Source organism: Dasypus novemcinctus, chromosome 9 (genome assembly GCF_030445035.2).
Source record: "Dasypus novemcinctus isolate mDasNov1 chromosome 9, mDasNov1.1.hap2, whole genome shotgun sequence".
NCBI lineage: Eukaryota > Metazoa > Chordata > Mammalia > Cingulata > Dasypodidae > Dasypus > Dasypus novemcinctus.
In genome coordinates, this window is record NC_080681.1 from 43,214,136 (window position 1) to 43,228,481 (window position 14,346).

Sequence of the window (14,346 nt, forward strand, 5' to 3'; positions counted from 1 at the left end):
ATCAGAGAACGGCATGCCGACCTTGGTGATTCTTCAGCAGGTATGAATATGGTAAGCTTATTGGTGAGCTTAAATATCTGAAATGAAGTAAAGAGAAGGGGACAGAGGATAACATGGGCAAGGAATTCAAATGCAATAGTAATAGATGGGTTATATACACAGAATTTGAAGTCAGTCTGGGTGAATACAAGGCTTAGAGTATAGTGAACGATTGTGAGTCAGGTGTCATAAAGTTTTTGATGAATGAGATGTGAGAAGAGATTCATAAATGATAGCAAAAAGGATAGGGGGCACAGTGGTGTTCCAGAGAATTGGAGCATAAGAGCTTTTCTTAATCCACTGTGTTTCTGAAGCCTAAAACCAATCTAGCCCTATCATTTAAAACTGATATTTTTAATAAATAAATGTTGAAAAAACTATTATGTGATAGGAAGAAAGGGAAAGATGTATTGTTTTATCAAGTAAAAAAGCTACACTCTCCAAACAGCCAACATATTATAAACTACCTGCCAGTTAATAGGAGGTACAAATCTAAAAAAGGTCTTAGATTTTTGAACCATTTAACCATCCACAATTTTAGTTTCCACTGTGAGCTAGGAACTGTGCCAAATTCTAGGGATTAAAACAGTAAACAAGACAGATATTGTCCCTGCCCTCACAGATCACACCATGTAATGGCAAAACAGCTGAGAAAGCAATTTACTATAAATGCTATAATTACAGATGTAAAAATCCCCAAAATGGACTGAAAGCAATTTCTATTTCAGTCAGTTCCCTTCTGTTTCCTAAGGTGATCTCAGAAATTCTGTGGTATTCCTAAATAAACTCCTATATTGTATTTTCACCCTATTGGCAATCCCAGGCACTTCTTATCATTGCACATTTTATCATAAATACCTGTATATATTTGTCTATTCAGTTTAAGAACCAAATATATATTTGTATATACAGGATAAGCACAGTGCTTGGTACAAAGTAGTCAATCAATAAATTCTGCTTGAGAAAGATCTGCATTAATGACAAATAAATGAATGTTCAGTCTCTTTGTCATTCTGTGGGTTGAAAAATGGCTCATTTAGTGATCCCAAGACTACAACCTAAAATGATACTCAACTGTTGTTCCATTTTATCCTTTCATGGTTCCTGCTCCACTAGGGAGCTGGAAGAGCTAAATTATCAGTTGATCTGGCCCCTACAAAAGAAGCTAAGTAATATGTGTACATCCATTTTCTCTCAAGCTTGTGGTTCACATACCAAAATGGTTTGCTGATGCCACATGGTCATCTACTGAAGAAGAATATGGTATAGATGGTGAATACTAATTTTGCTAGTTAGGACCCTAAAATAATCATATCTCAAGACAGTATCTTGAATTTTTGAGGATAAAGTCCAGATGGAAAAGACAGATTTGCCAAAGACGTAAAGGTTTAGATTTAACCAGGGCCTGAGAAGAAAAAGTTTCAGAAGTCACTGAAAACTTAACGTATGAATATTAGGCAATTGGTGTACAGAACCTTAAAGCATGACCATAAAGCCTGGGGTTTTGTACCTTGTTATAGCAAACCAGATACGGCATTCATATTGGATTTTCTAAGTCAGTTTTAATTTCAATTACGCTAGTATATTACTGCAGTTAGAGCATTTCTCTCTTTTTAAAAATTTCCAAATTTGATACAGAAAATCAGCAGCATAGATACAGAACATTACTGAATCTAATTTACATTACAACCAACAAGTGAAAAGTCAAATTATCAGAGAAAACGTCTTACACTATCCTTTGTAAAACATTCGCATAATTGTTCTTATTTGTCCAAACTTTGCACTAAGCTATAAGCTACATGAAGGCAGCTGTTTATCCCCAATCCCATTAGTCAAGAAATAAAAAATAAATTTAAAGAATGGATGAATTAGATAACAGATTAAAATATAAAAATAAACCAAAATTAAGTTTTATCTCCTTATCAGGGGGAAATTATTATTTTCATTAGAGTAGTAAACTCCATATTAGCCAAACAAAGAGCTATCTTATTAATAATAATCATTCTTTTGAAGGGTATATAGGCAAAACCTATAAAAAGAATAAACCCACATTAGAGATTTCTAGAAAAATTTTAATTGCTAAAAATACTACCTAAATTCATAAGCACAGGTGTTTTCACTTTTAAATATAATTGATTTTTAATTAGTCAAATACATTAACTCTCTGAGCCCAGCTTATCAAGGTTTTACTGTATTTTATTTGCTCTACAGCTAGCTCTTATAATTTTGAAGAATAACCCAGTGATTCTAGTGTTTCAAGTTTAGGTGAACAATCTCAGATTTTCTCTGTCCATACCATTTTATTTTATACACTTCAGTCTACAACCCTTCTGTTTCTTGATTGAAGAATTCTAATTTATTAGTTTATCCTCATTGAACGGACCTTCCATTCTCTTTCTCCTTTCAGCTGCCCCTGATTTAACTCTCTGGTTCTGCTATATACAAAACACCACAACTAAAAATAGTATGCTAAAAGGTGTTACCTAAATGTAGACTGTTTTACATTTTATTTCCAATACTCTCCCCTCAACATCAATATTTAGATGATCTCTTTACTTGTAGAATATGTAGGAATATATTCAAAGATCAATGCAGTATGTAAGAAATTATTCCAAGATCAATATAGTGATTCATAAATCTATTTCTGGGGTCATAATTCAGAGACTATTATTCTTGATAGTACTTGAAAAAATTGAAGTACTGATAAAATTTTTTCCCTAAATATATTACCATAAATTTGCTCACACTGAGGCTCATTTGCCACTTCTCTGCCCATACAATTTTGTGAGAGCTTTTTATAATTTATTCCCAACAGTCATACTACTTTTTAAATTACAGTTTATTTTTCTTTTAATACATATATTGAAATTAATGGATTATAAAGCTGGAAGAGGCCACATTGTCATCATCTTATCCATCCCTCTCAAGCCTGGAGAAATTAAAACCCTTGTCCATAGTAAAGTATTATAATGTATTAGAAAACAGATTTTTCTAATTCTAAGTACATGTTCTTACTATTAAATTACACATTAGCTTTTTTTTTTTAAAGATCTATTTTTTATTTATTTCTCTCCCCTTCCCCTCCCCTAGTTGTCTGTTCTCTGTGTCCATTCGCTGCGTGTTCTTCTGTGACCGCTTCTATCCTTACCAGAGGCACTGGGAATCTGTGTCTTTCTCTGTTGCATCATCTTGTGTCAGCTCTCTGTATGTGCAGCGCCATTCTTGGGCAGGCTGCACTTTCTTTTGCACTGGGCGGCTCTCCTTACAGGGCGCACTCCTTGTGCGTGGGGCTCAAGGAGGCCCAGGGTTTGAACCGCGGACCTCCCATGTGGTAGATGGATGCCCTAACCACTGGGCCAAGTCCGCCGCCCAATGGCAGCCCCTGGAATCTGTGTATCTTTTTGTTGCGTCATCTTGCTGTGTCAGCTCTCTGTGTGTGCCGCACCACTCCTGGGCAGGCTGCGCTTTTTTCATGCGGGGCGGCTCTCCTTATGGGGCGCACCCTTGCATATGGGGCTCCCTACGCGGGGGACACCCCTGGTGGCACGGCACTCCTTGCGTGCATCAGCACTGAGCATGGGCCAGCTCCACACAGGTCAAGGAGGCCCGGGGCTTGACCCGTGGACCTCCCATGTGGTAGGCAGACACCCTATCCATTGGGCCAAGTCCGCTGCCCCACATTAGCTTTTTAATACCTAGCTGAAAGGACTTCAGAGAAGAAAACTGATATTTATTTAGAACACAGTATTACCTGAGAACTATATTTTACATATTCTTTCTACTAATCCCAGTGGCAAAGTTCAATAGCTTACAGAATGCATACTTTATATAAAAGTAATATTTTATTTTATTTTAAATTATTTTCTTTCTTTAAAAGTTACATTGCTTTCAGCAATATTTGACTTTTACCCTTTTCAAACCATAAAGGGTAGCTATAGTACATATATTACAGAAATAGCATAAGATGTTAAAGTTTCTGTAGCTTCTAAACAGCCAGCCTTGAAAAGGGGAAATGTGAAGAAGGTCCCATGACCATCCAAGTCTTTTTTCCATGGCTGAGAAAATGAGGCAGTTCACATAACCAGCAATCAATAAGTTATTTTTCATTAATGACATAGGAACCCCAAGTTTTATATGCTCCTTAAATCTGCCCCTCCTTTGGTATTCATTACTGGCATCACAATCTTCCACCAAGACACTGGAATTTTTTAGTGGGAATCATCCTCAACTCTACCTTTTCCTTATTCTCCATATGCAATTGATAAAATATAGTCTGATCATTTGTATTTTCTAAATTTCTTACATTTCAGATCCTTTTCTCCATCCCTATCTCTACCACCATGGTTCAGACCCTTCAAGTTACTCACCCAGGTTACAGTAAGCTTCTTCTAACTGATCTTGCCTCCATGCCATTTAATCCATGGCAATTCATCTTCACATTGCCACCAAAGTAATCTCTCTAAAACCCAAACATTTATGCCTCTCCATTATTTCAAAGCCGACAATGACTTTCCAAAACCTACAGGACAAAATTCAAATTCTCTAGCGTAGCCTATAACTTTTTCCATTTCTTTAGTCTCACCTTTCATTACACAATCTCTCTTCCCTACCGCAAACCCCAGACTCTATCATTTAATGATAATGGGCAACATAATTACTTTTCCTGAATATGCTATGCTGTTTCACTCCTTTGCATCTTTGCTCATTTTGTCCTCCCACTACTGATAATACCCTTCCTCCTGATGAACACCTTCCATTTTCAATGCTCAGATCAAGGCTCACCTCCTTTTTCTATTTAACATTACCTTTTTCATTAAAAAACTAAGAATTCCTCCTCTGAGGAAATTTGGTCAGATACGTGTACTAATAGTTATTATCACCTAGATATGGAGATAATTTCAGCATACTAATTAATTGAATGGAATATCAAAATATACTATAATCAGCTCCTGATCTTAATAGGTATCCTGACTTACCCAGGATCTTTTCACATTCTGTAACCTCAGACATGGCTTACATTTTCTAAACTGGCTTTCTTTTTTTTTTTTAAGATTTATTTTATTTATTTCTCTCCCTTCCCCTCCCAAATTGTCTGTTCTTTGTGTCCATATGCTATATGTTCTTTGTCCACTTCTGCTGTTGTCTGCAAGGGAATCTGTGTCTCTTTTTGTTGTGTCATCTTGCTGCGTCAGTTTTCTGTATGTACAACACCATTCCTGGTCAGGCTGCACTTTCTTTCGCGGCGCTGGGCGGCTCTCCTTACGGGGCACACTCCGTGCTCGTGGGGCTCCCCTATGAGGTGGACACCCCTGCAATGCAGGGCACTCCTTGCGCGCATCAGCGCTGCACGTGGGCTAGCTGCACACGGGTCAAGGAAGCCCAGGGTTTGAACCGCCGACCTCCCGTATGGTAGACAGATGCCCTAACCGCTGGGCCAAGTCCGCTTCTCTAAGCTGGCTTTCATACCTTTAATCATCATGATGCAGGCAATGAAAAGAAACAATTTGTCTCTATCCTAAGTGGAAGATACTGGCCAGGGGGAAGAAGAAATGGTTCCTGAACATGAGATCATTTTATGCAGTACATAATCCGCATAAAAAGGATCACAGACTCACGGAACTGGGTGAGATAGTATATATTTATTATCCAAATGTCTATCTGTTTGACTTTACTTTCACGTTTTTTAACCCAAAGAATACTACTCCTAAGTGCTCCTACCAACTTACTGAAATGGAACAATATTTGCTACTGATTCTCCTTAAACAAGAAGTCTGATAATTGAAAGATTTAAAGGTATGAGCAAGATATCATGAGATCATTCATTCCTAATCAGCATTTAAACGTACTAGAAAAGTTCTAAAAGAGTAGAGTCAATGAGACTTAGTGTTAAAAATTACAAAATTTTAATTCACATAGAGCCAAATAAAAAAATTAACTTTGTAGTTAACATTATAGATTATAAGCCAGTTATTAAATCATAATAATCAGTTCACTAAATTTATAAATGTTTATTTGGAGGAAATGCTAAGGAAATAAGTCAATTCCTATATGAGGAAAGCTAAATCCAGCATTTTGTTCATCTATATACACTTGTGAGGGTCCCCAAATTACCAAGATGACCAAAAGGTGGTTGCATTTTTATTACATGCAAAGACACCTTTGTTCTAAACCTATACTATACAATATAGTGGCTAAGAGCCATCAGTGAATTAAAATTTCAGATCCTCAGTTATACAGCCATATTTTGAGAGCTCAATAGACACATGTGACTAGTGGCTACCTTACTGGACAGCACAGATAGAGATCATTTCCATCAACACAGAAAATTTAACTGGACAGTGCTGTTGTAAACCATGATACAATCAATGCAACTTTCTACTTTTAAAAATGGTAATATAAGTTCAAATAAGTTTTTGGTTGACTACTGTATGGGGAAGGAAGACATATATTTACTAAAGAGAAAAAATAATTAAATGTAAATAGTATTGAAGGCTTTAATTATATTAAATTAATTTTATATGGTCTGATTTGAAATTATACCATATTGAATCCAAAACACTTTCAAAGTAATTTAATCCTAAAACCTCATTTTAAAGATGAGAAAACAATCCAGAGGATGGTAGAAGAAAAAAAATCTTCTCATTTAAAAATATTTAATATAACCAAATTAAAGTCACTATTGAAAATAATCAAAATTTGCTATAACTGGTAATAAACTGAAATAAAGTCTAAGCTATTCTGGGTGCCTTAGAATCTGCTCTTCCATTGGATACAGAGGCTGTTCAGTATAGTGGCTAGGATTTCAAGTACCCAAGTCAATATTATCTCCAGAAACTGCAGAGATGAAAATGAAAATTTCATAGCTTTCAGGTCTTGCTAACTCAAGAAAATGTTTCAGTCTAAGAATAGAGAGAATGTGTTTTAATAGAGTAAAACATAGGCACCAAATCATCAAGGATAGTCAAGATGCTGCTCAATTATCTCTATGCACAGATTCAACATTCTGAAATATTTTTAGAAGCAACCTCTATGAGACCTGGTCCTAACTAAAGTATCAAATCTTAATCAGCTTGATATTTTTTTTAATCAGCTTTTCAAATCATTTTCCTACTAGTAATTTTCAGAGTTCTAACTTCACTTTCCACAATGTTAGCAATTATATTTTTGCCTTTAAGTTAACTTTTATATGTATATCTTCTTCCTCACACTAGATAGCAAATTTTTTCAGCTTTTACTTACAGGATTTCCAACTGAAATGAATATACTTGGTAGATTTTTTGAAAATAAATGTATTACTTGATTATTTAGTAATGCAGAACTGTGTCAGTGTGCCAGATTCTATTCCCTATTCTATTAGTAATAGTATGATCTCAACTCCATTCTCTTCAGGATCAGGCTCTTCAGTTTTGAAATGGAAAGACCGCACAGGACAATATCTAAGATCACTTATATTTCTAAAAGTTTATGCTTCTATGTGTCAGCTGAATTTTAAATAACTACTTTCAAATTTTGAAAGGCATATATATTCAAAAGAGTAATTAAAAACATACACACACGTCCATGCGATACTGGCCACACTTAAGCATGTATGGTGAGAACTGTTAAGTTTAGACATTCTCACCATACATGCTTACTACCTTTAGAACAGCAACACACACCTGATAACAATGTTCCTACACGCACAGATCAACACATGACATTTCAAATAACTGCCCCTAAGAGACATCACTGGCAATTTTCTTTTGCCACTTTCATAATATTTATTCAAACAACTATAATGACCTTCCATTTCCATAAATAAACTTACACTAAAAGCTGGTTAATGTACTTAAGAATTAGGCTGTCACTGTCAGCCAAATTAAAGCTTAGGAAATAACTTATTCATAGATATAAATTAAATGTTTAGATAAACATTTAAAGTTTCTGTCCTAATTTCTGTAAATATTCCAAGAATATCCCATAGCTATGAGCCTTAAACTATCTAGAATCAGTTTGGTACCTTAATAACAAAAAGAGACACATCACAAAAGAGTTTAGTATCATTATGAAAAATATAAACACTATAGGCCAGCACTTACTAGTAAAAAATCAGTGATATTTCAATTACTAAGTACAGTCTTTTATAACACAATTAGGGTATGTTTTTATCTTTAAGTTTTTTTTAAGTTTTAAATTAACAGGGAAATGACAAGTTTGGCACAAGTAATTCTTTACACTTTCTGTACAGTTGGTTCCTACATTTTGCAACAACAACAAAAAAAGGTAAGTTCTGCCACTCACTGGCTTTTTAAAATCTCTGTAGCACACACTAAGTCTGTTGAAAATGAAGACCAAAATCTCACTGGTGAAACATAAGCCATATAATCTGATCTCACTATTCATGTTAAAATAAATGACTAAATCCTTCTAAATCAATTCTACATTATTGAAATAGATTTTTAAAAAACTATTTTGGTCATGCTTAATTACAAAATTAGCCTAATTCTTATGGTACAAACTTAGAAACAGTAAACAATACTACTTACAAAGTTGAATAAATGGCATTCCCTCAAGTGCTGAGATGTCATTTATTTCTGGTGATAATATAACAAGTACTTTTTTACTTGGTCATTCTGAATGATAAATATGAACCTTACAAAATCAAATTAATTTTTTTCATAACCATCCATCCTACCTATATATGTAACCACACATCCATAACGAATGTCAATTTTCATGACTTTTTTACTCTGTTTAATGTGAAGTGTAAAGTACCTGCACTTTTAGCTTTCAAGAGCAATCAACAGGGTTCTGAAAGCAGTTGAACTCCGAGTGACCTTTAAGTTTTACAGGCATTGCAGCAGATCCTTGAGCATCCCAAGAAAAGTCGAACCTGCCTCGCTTTTCTTCCTTAAAGGATAACACTGCCGTTTTGTCTTAATATAGTTTTCATTCCTAATCTGAAGAGATGAAGAACCTCTAAGACTTAATTGTCCACTGAGGATTCACCTGACCTCTGGAGAGCCAGATTAGCAGCCGCACCTTGTGATAAGGTTGGGCTGGACCGAAGAGATGGAAGAAAATGAGCTAACTACCCACCACTACCTGTGGCTCCCAAATAGGCGATCAGGAGAATGCGAGGGTTGGAGTGGCAAAACGGACGTCTTTACCAGGATCATGTTTGCGTAAAGTATTCCTGAATGTGTGCAGTCCCCCTCGCTAGTGAGAAAGAGAAAAGCGAGGACCGCTCTTCTCCCTTGCTTCTCTATCAGGCCCTTAGCGCTCAGTCCTCAACCTGGAGATTAGGGTGGCGAGTTGGGAGCGAGCTGGTTCCCATAACCCACTCGAGCGGCTCTCGGCTACCTCGGTTAGGCCTGCATCGTGCCCCGCGGCCTCTGGGGCTTCGACCCGGGGGCGTTCCAACCACCGCGCCGACCCGCCCAGTGGGTACCCAGACCCGGCCTTTGACTCACCGCTTTCCACCTCGCTGCCTTTCTTGGCGGTAGCCGCGTTCCCCATGACTTGGGCGATGGAAAGAAAGGGACAGGGAGGGAAAGGGGGGCTGGGGCCGTCCCTGCAGCTCTACGGGATAAGGCAACTCGCGCTTCTGCACCCGTCAGAGCGGCAAGGGTTCCAGGCGCGGACGCCCGGGTTCCAGCAAAGACGACGGGCGGTTTTGAGGAAAGGGCTTCAGCGAACTCCCCAGCCCGGGTGGTGGCGGCGGCTGCCCGACACTCCCCCTTCCCCCGCCCCGCCCTCGGGCAGCCGCGCGCCGCAGCCCCCGCCCGAGCCCGGGCCCCTCTCCGCAGGCTGGCGCGCGCCGGAAGTGACGTGTGGCCCCTGACGCGGGCGGCGACGCGGTGGGCCTCGATGTGGCCGAACCGGGATGGAGCGTGTGGTTGGCTGACCAGGTTCTCTCCCGGCCCACGCACCTAGGCAGTCCACCCCGGGATGCGCTCCAGCACCCATCTCGGAGACAATGGAGACGGCGTGGGAACTGTTAACTCGGAAGAACCCATCGTGTCCCATTCTGGCGTCCCCAATGCCCTGGAGCGACTCCGTGCAGGGTTTCGGGTTTCTTAGCGCTTTGGGGCGTAGTTTCTCCCCACTCAAAGATTGCCTCCTTCTGCAGCCCAGGACGGAAGATGAACTCTGCTGCCCAGGCCGCACCATCGGGTGGGAGATCATAAATGAGGCAAATCCTCTGGTTCTCGCCGCTGGGTCAGCATCAGCCACGGGAACAATCACGTCCTTAATCACGATCGTGTTTCTGGGCCTGTGGTTCCTTAACAGATACAGGTATTCGCTTAGCCTAGCACGTTGTCCTTCTGGTTCTTGGATTCCTGTCACAATTCCTTATATTTTCAATGTGGGTTTCACTCGTCTTGACTTTACAGGAGCTCTCTCACAGGTTTTAGCAGACATCCCCGCGAAATAAAGGAAAATACTATAAGTCTCAAAATAAATACATTCGCAATTGGTAGTTGCGTCTTTATTAATATACAGGCATCTTAGAGCACTTGAACTTGTGAATAGCTTTTCCTTATGAGGTTAATTTATGTGACACTGTAGCATCTTTTTGTTGCTGTTGCATGCTCATTTGAACTTTGTAAGAATTTATTCTACATTTACAATAGAAAGACGGGGGGGGGGGGCACAGAGACCACATAAATTTATTTCGTGCGCCCAAAATATGGGCACAGTTGTATTTAAAAGATTCCTGTTGGTTGACAGTAAGCTGAGAAAATTGCTCAGGACTTTTAAATTTTAAGTCGTTTATCACTAACTGAATAAATGTCAGTACTACTTGGTGACTACTCAAGTTTGTCAGTAAACCTTGCCTCCTATTTCTTATTGCCAATTCTGGTTTACTATATCTGGTTTACTCTATTCCAAGTGCCATACAAATAGTAACTCATTGATCTTTGTAAGAATTCTACAAGATAGGTGGTCTTATCATTTTACTTATGAACAAACAGGCACAGAGAAGTAACTTTTCCAAGGTTACACAGCTATTATGTAGTTGAAGCAGAACTGAACCTAGGCAGTTGAGCTTGAGAGTCTAACCCTTTGTTCTTGTTGATCAGGAACCAGCAAGAGGTTGTTGTAAACTGCTTTCTTTCTGATTGAAGTCCCATTGATTTTAAAAATATATCTATACCTTGATTTTACTTCTTGGAGAAATTCATTATGTTGTTTCTGAGTTTCTGAGTTGCCATTAAATCCAAGTAAGATAAAAAGCAGTAGGGAAAGAAGGATTTAGAATAGATTATGTGAGGCTTTGTGTTAGCATGGAACAATGTCACATCCTTTCAATCACGTTTAATTTTGTGCTATGGATGTAAAATTATTCTCTACAAACAGAACGTTCATTAAACAGCATCAAACCACATAAGTGATTTTATTCATAATTTGTCATTTTCCTTAATGCAAACTAATTTAAATTCTAGATGTGTAATAAGAGCACTGCCATGTGTTTAAAAAATCATTAATTTGCAAAGGAGATAGTTAATAGCTATTACTGAGTTCCACACATCATAACCACTTTAGGTAGTAAATGTGTGGGTAAACCACATTCACCTATAAAATTAGTAAGTAAAACAAAAAATTCAGCTTTACAAAATGATCTTTCTCTTTCAATTTAACTTTATCATTGGTTAAGGAAATAAATTATTTGTTAATAACTTTGAGAAAAAATGATAAATCATTTGAAATTGCTTATTTTTCTTTTTTCCTTATACCGTTATTTATGTTTCTTGTATTAGTTTACACTACTGTTCTGGTTCGAGGAAGATTATACTTTAAAGGTATAAGCTGGTGATTAGGTCTCAGTGAACTTTGATAATCATTTATTCATCATCACAAACAAGTCACTTTCCATTATTAGAAAAGAGTTCTCTAAAGAAGTCCATTGCCTAATGTAGCATCAAAAGACAATTGAGAATTGTTTTTTTTTACATTCGAGAAAAGGCAGGTGTTTCATTACCTGTTCAGTCATTCTTGAATTATTGGAACTGGCATTGGACAATTGTTTTCCTAGGAAAGAAAAGCAGTTAAGAAGGGAGTCATAGATATATAATTGCTAATCTGAGAACATGCTATATAGCAGGGAAAATTGTACCAATGGTAGTTCCTTTGGAAATAATTATATTTTCTAGTACTTTATGATATATAAAACCGCTTTCATGCCATTATTTTATATGACCCCCAAAACAAACTTACATAAGTAAGACAAATTATGTTAGTCCCATTTTACAAATGAGTAAAAACAAAAATTCAAAGAAGTAAAGTAATTCAGCCAAGGTCACTCAAAGGATAAGTGGCACAGCACTTGATTATATGCTATCACTGTGCTAGACAAATGTAATTTCAATCTTCATTAGAGTTAGGTATTATTATCCCCATTTTGCAGATGAGAAAACTTAAGAACAAAGAGCCTTGGGCCTCTTCTTCCTAGGGTCCCCTCTTCAATCAGGAGTGACAAGTGGGAAAATAATTAGTAATTTGTGATTCCTATTTATTTTGTAGTATTGCCAATTTGGTTTCCAAGTTGTGACAATTTGAATTTTATGAATCCCAAAATAAGATAATGTTCTTAAACTAATCTATTCCTATAGGTATGGTACCCTTTGATTGCATTAGAATCACTTTGATTTTGATTGGACTACCTCAGTAAGGCATGAGCCAACTTTGGTTCTCTGCCCTAATGGAGACACAAAGAGAGAGGAAAGGAAAATGCCATATTGATCCTGCCATGTGAGAGAAAGGACTGCAGGAAAACAGAAAGGCCCTGAGAGGCTGAGAGAAGTTCTGGAGTCAGAACCAGCAGAGCAGAGAGGCACAGAAAGAGGCCCTTGAGGGGTTGGGCCCAAGGAGCAGCTTGAGCCTGAGGAGATGAGGCCTACCATATACCTGATTGCTATGTGGCAGGACACAAGGATCAACAGCAGCTGACTTTAGTGACACAGCATATCTGATGGTGCCTTGATTTGAGCATTTCACTGCCTCTGGAACTGTAAGCTTTTACCCCAAACAAATCTCTATAAAAGCCAACCCTTTTTTGGTGCTTTGATCAGCAGCCCTGTGGCAAACTAAGACACAAGTACTTTAAAAATAAAGCAGCCTCAAAAACACAATATATCAATATATTTCAGAAATATTTGTTTTTCTTTATAGTCACCAGGACAGATAAGTTGATAATTTTTGGAAAATATAACCAGGTCATTTTGTCTTCATAACTTGTTTTTCACCAAATAAATAGAAGTGGGAATTTACTTAATGATCATAGGATTATGATTATTTTGAGTAATAATTCACATATTCCAGTATTTCATTATTGTATATTATTGTGTGACCTAAACTAAATGATAACATGAGGCAAAGGGCAGAATACTACTTTCAAAATGAGGAAGTAATTTTATAGCTAATAAATTACAAACATGCTATGATAAGAATTGTTCAGATTATTCTAGTGCAGTTCAAAGTTTTCTTGTTGAACATAATTTCAGTCCCTTTGTTCAATAATGGAATTTATCTGAGGTTCCGTATTCATTTGTTTTGATAATCCTTTTTATTTGCACTCTTTTTTTAAAAAAGATTTATTTATTTATTTATCTCCCCTCCCCCCCACCAACCCCAGTTGTCTAGTCTCTGTGTCTATTTGCTGCGTGTTCTTTATCCGCTTCTGTTGTCAGCGGCACGGGAATCTGTGTTTCTTTTAGTTGCATCATCTGTGTGTCAGCTCTCCGTGTGTGCGGTGCCATTCCTAGGCAGGCTGCACTTTGTTTCGCACTGGGCAGCTCTCCTTACGGGGCTTACTCCTTGCATGAGGCTCCCCTACGAGGGGGACACCCCTGCGTGGCAGGGCACTCCTTGCGCGCATCAGCACTGCACATGGGCCAGCTCCACATGGGTCAAGGAGGCCCGGGGGTTTGAACGCCGGACCTCCCATGTGGTAGACGGATGCCCTAACCACTGGGCCAAGTCTGCTTCCCTTTATAATCCTTTACAGATAAGAAAATTAAAATAATCGGCTGTGATTAAGTAACCTACTCAAAAGTGAAAATGAGTTAGTACCCAAGTGGAACTGTAGTGTAGCTCTTGTAGAAGAACTGGAATACAATCTGAAAGTGTTAGGGAAAAAAAGAAAGGGAGCTGATATGGCTCAAGCAGGTGAGCACCTGCTTCCCACATGGGGGTCCCAGGTTCAGTTCCCAGCCCTGATACCTAAAAAAAAAAAAAAAAAAGAAAGAAAGAAACAGGAGCACTTAGAAAACAAAAGGAACTATTTTTCCTTTCTTATTATGTAATACTTGGAAAAGTTATAAC

General features: G+C 37.9%; 1 protein-coding gene across 3 annotated transcripts in view; it reads right to left on the bottom strand.

Moving 5' to 3' along the window:
- PRKACB (protein kinase cAMP-activated catalytic subunit beta) overlaps window positions 1-9,846 on the bottom strand; it is a 164,835-nt gene extending 154,989 nt beyond the window's left edge. For 2 of the 3 annotated variants that reach the window (XM_058303262.2, XM_058303260.2), the window contains exon 1: window positions 9,492-9,805. In XM_058303262.2, coding sequence (XP_058159245.1) covers window positions 9,492-9,537 — 46 coding nt within the window. In that variant the 5' untranslated portion in view covers window positions 9,538-9,805. Of the gene's footprint in view, window positions 1-9,491 lie in introns of all 3 variants that reach the window. The other variant, XM_058303266.1, reaches the window with a different exon arrangement.
- Window positions 9,847-14,346: the final 4,500 nt, after the last annotated feature.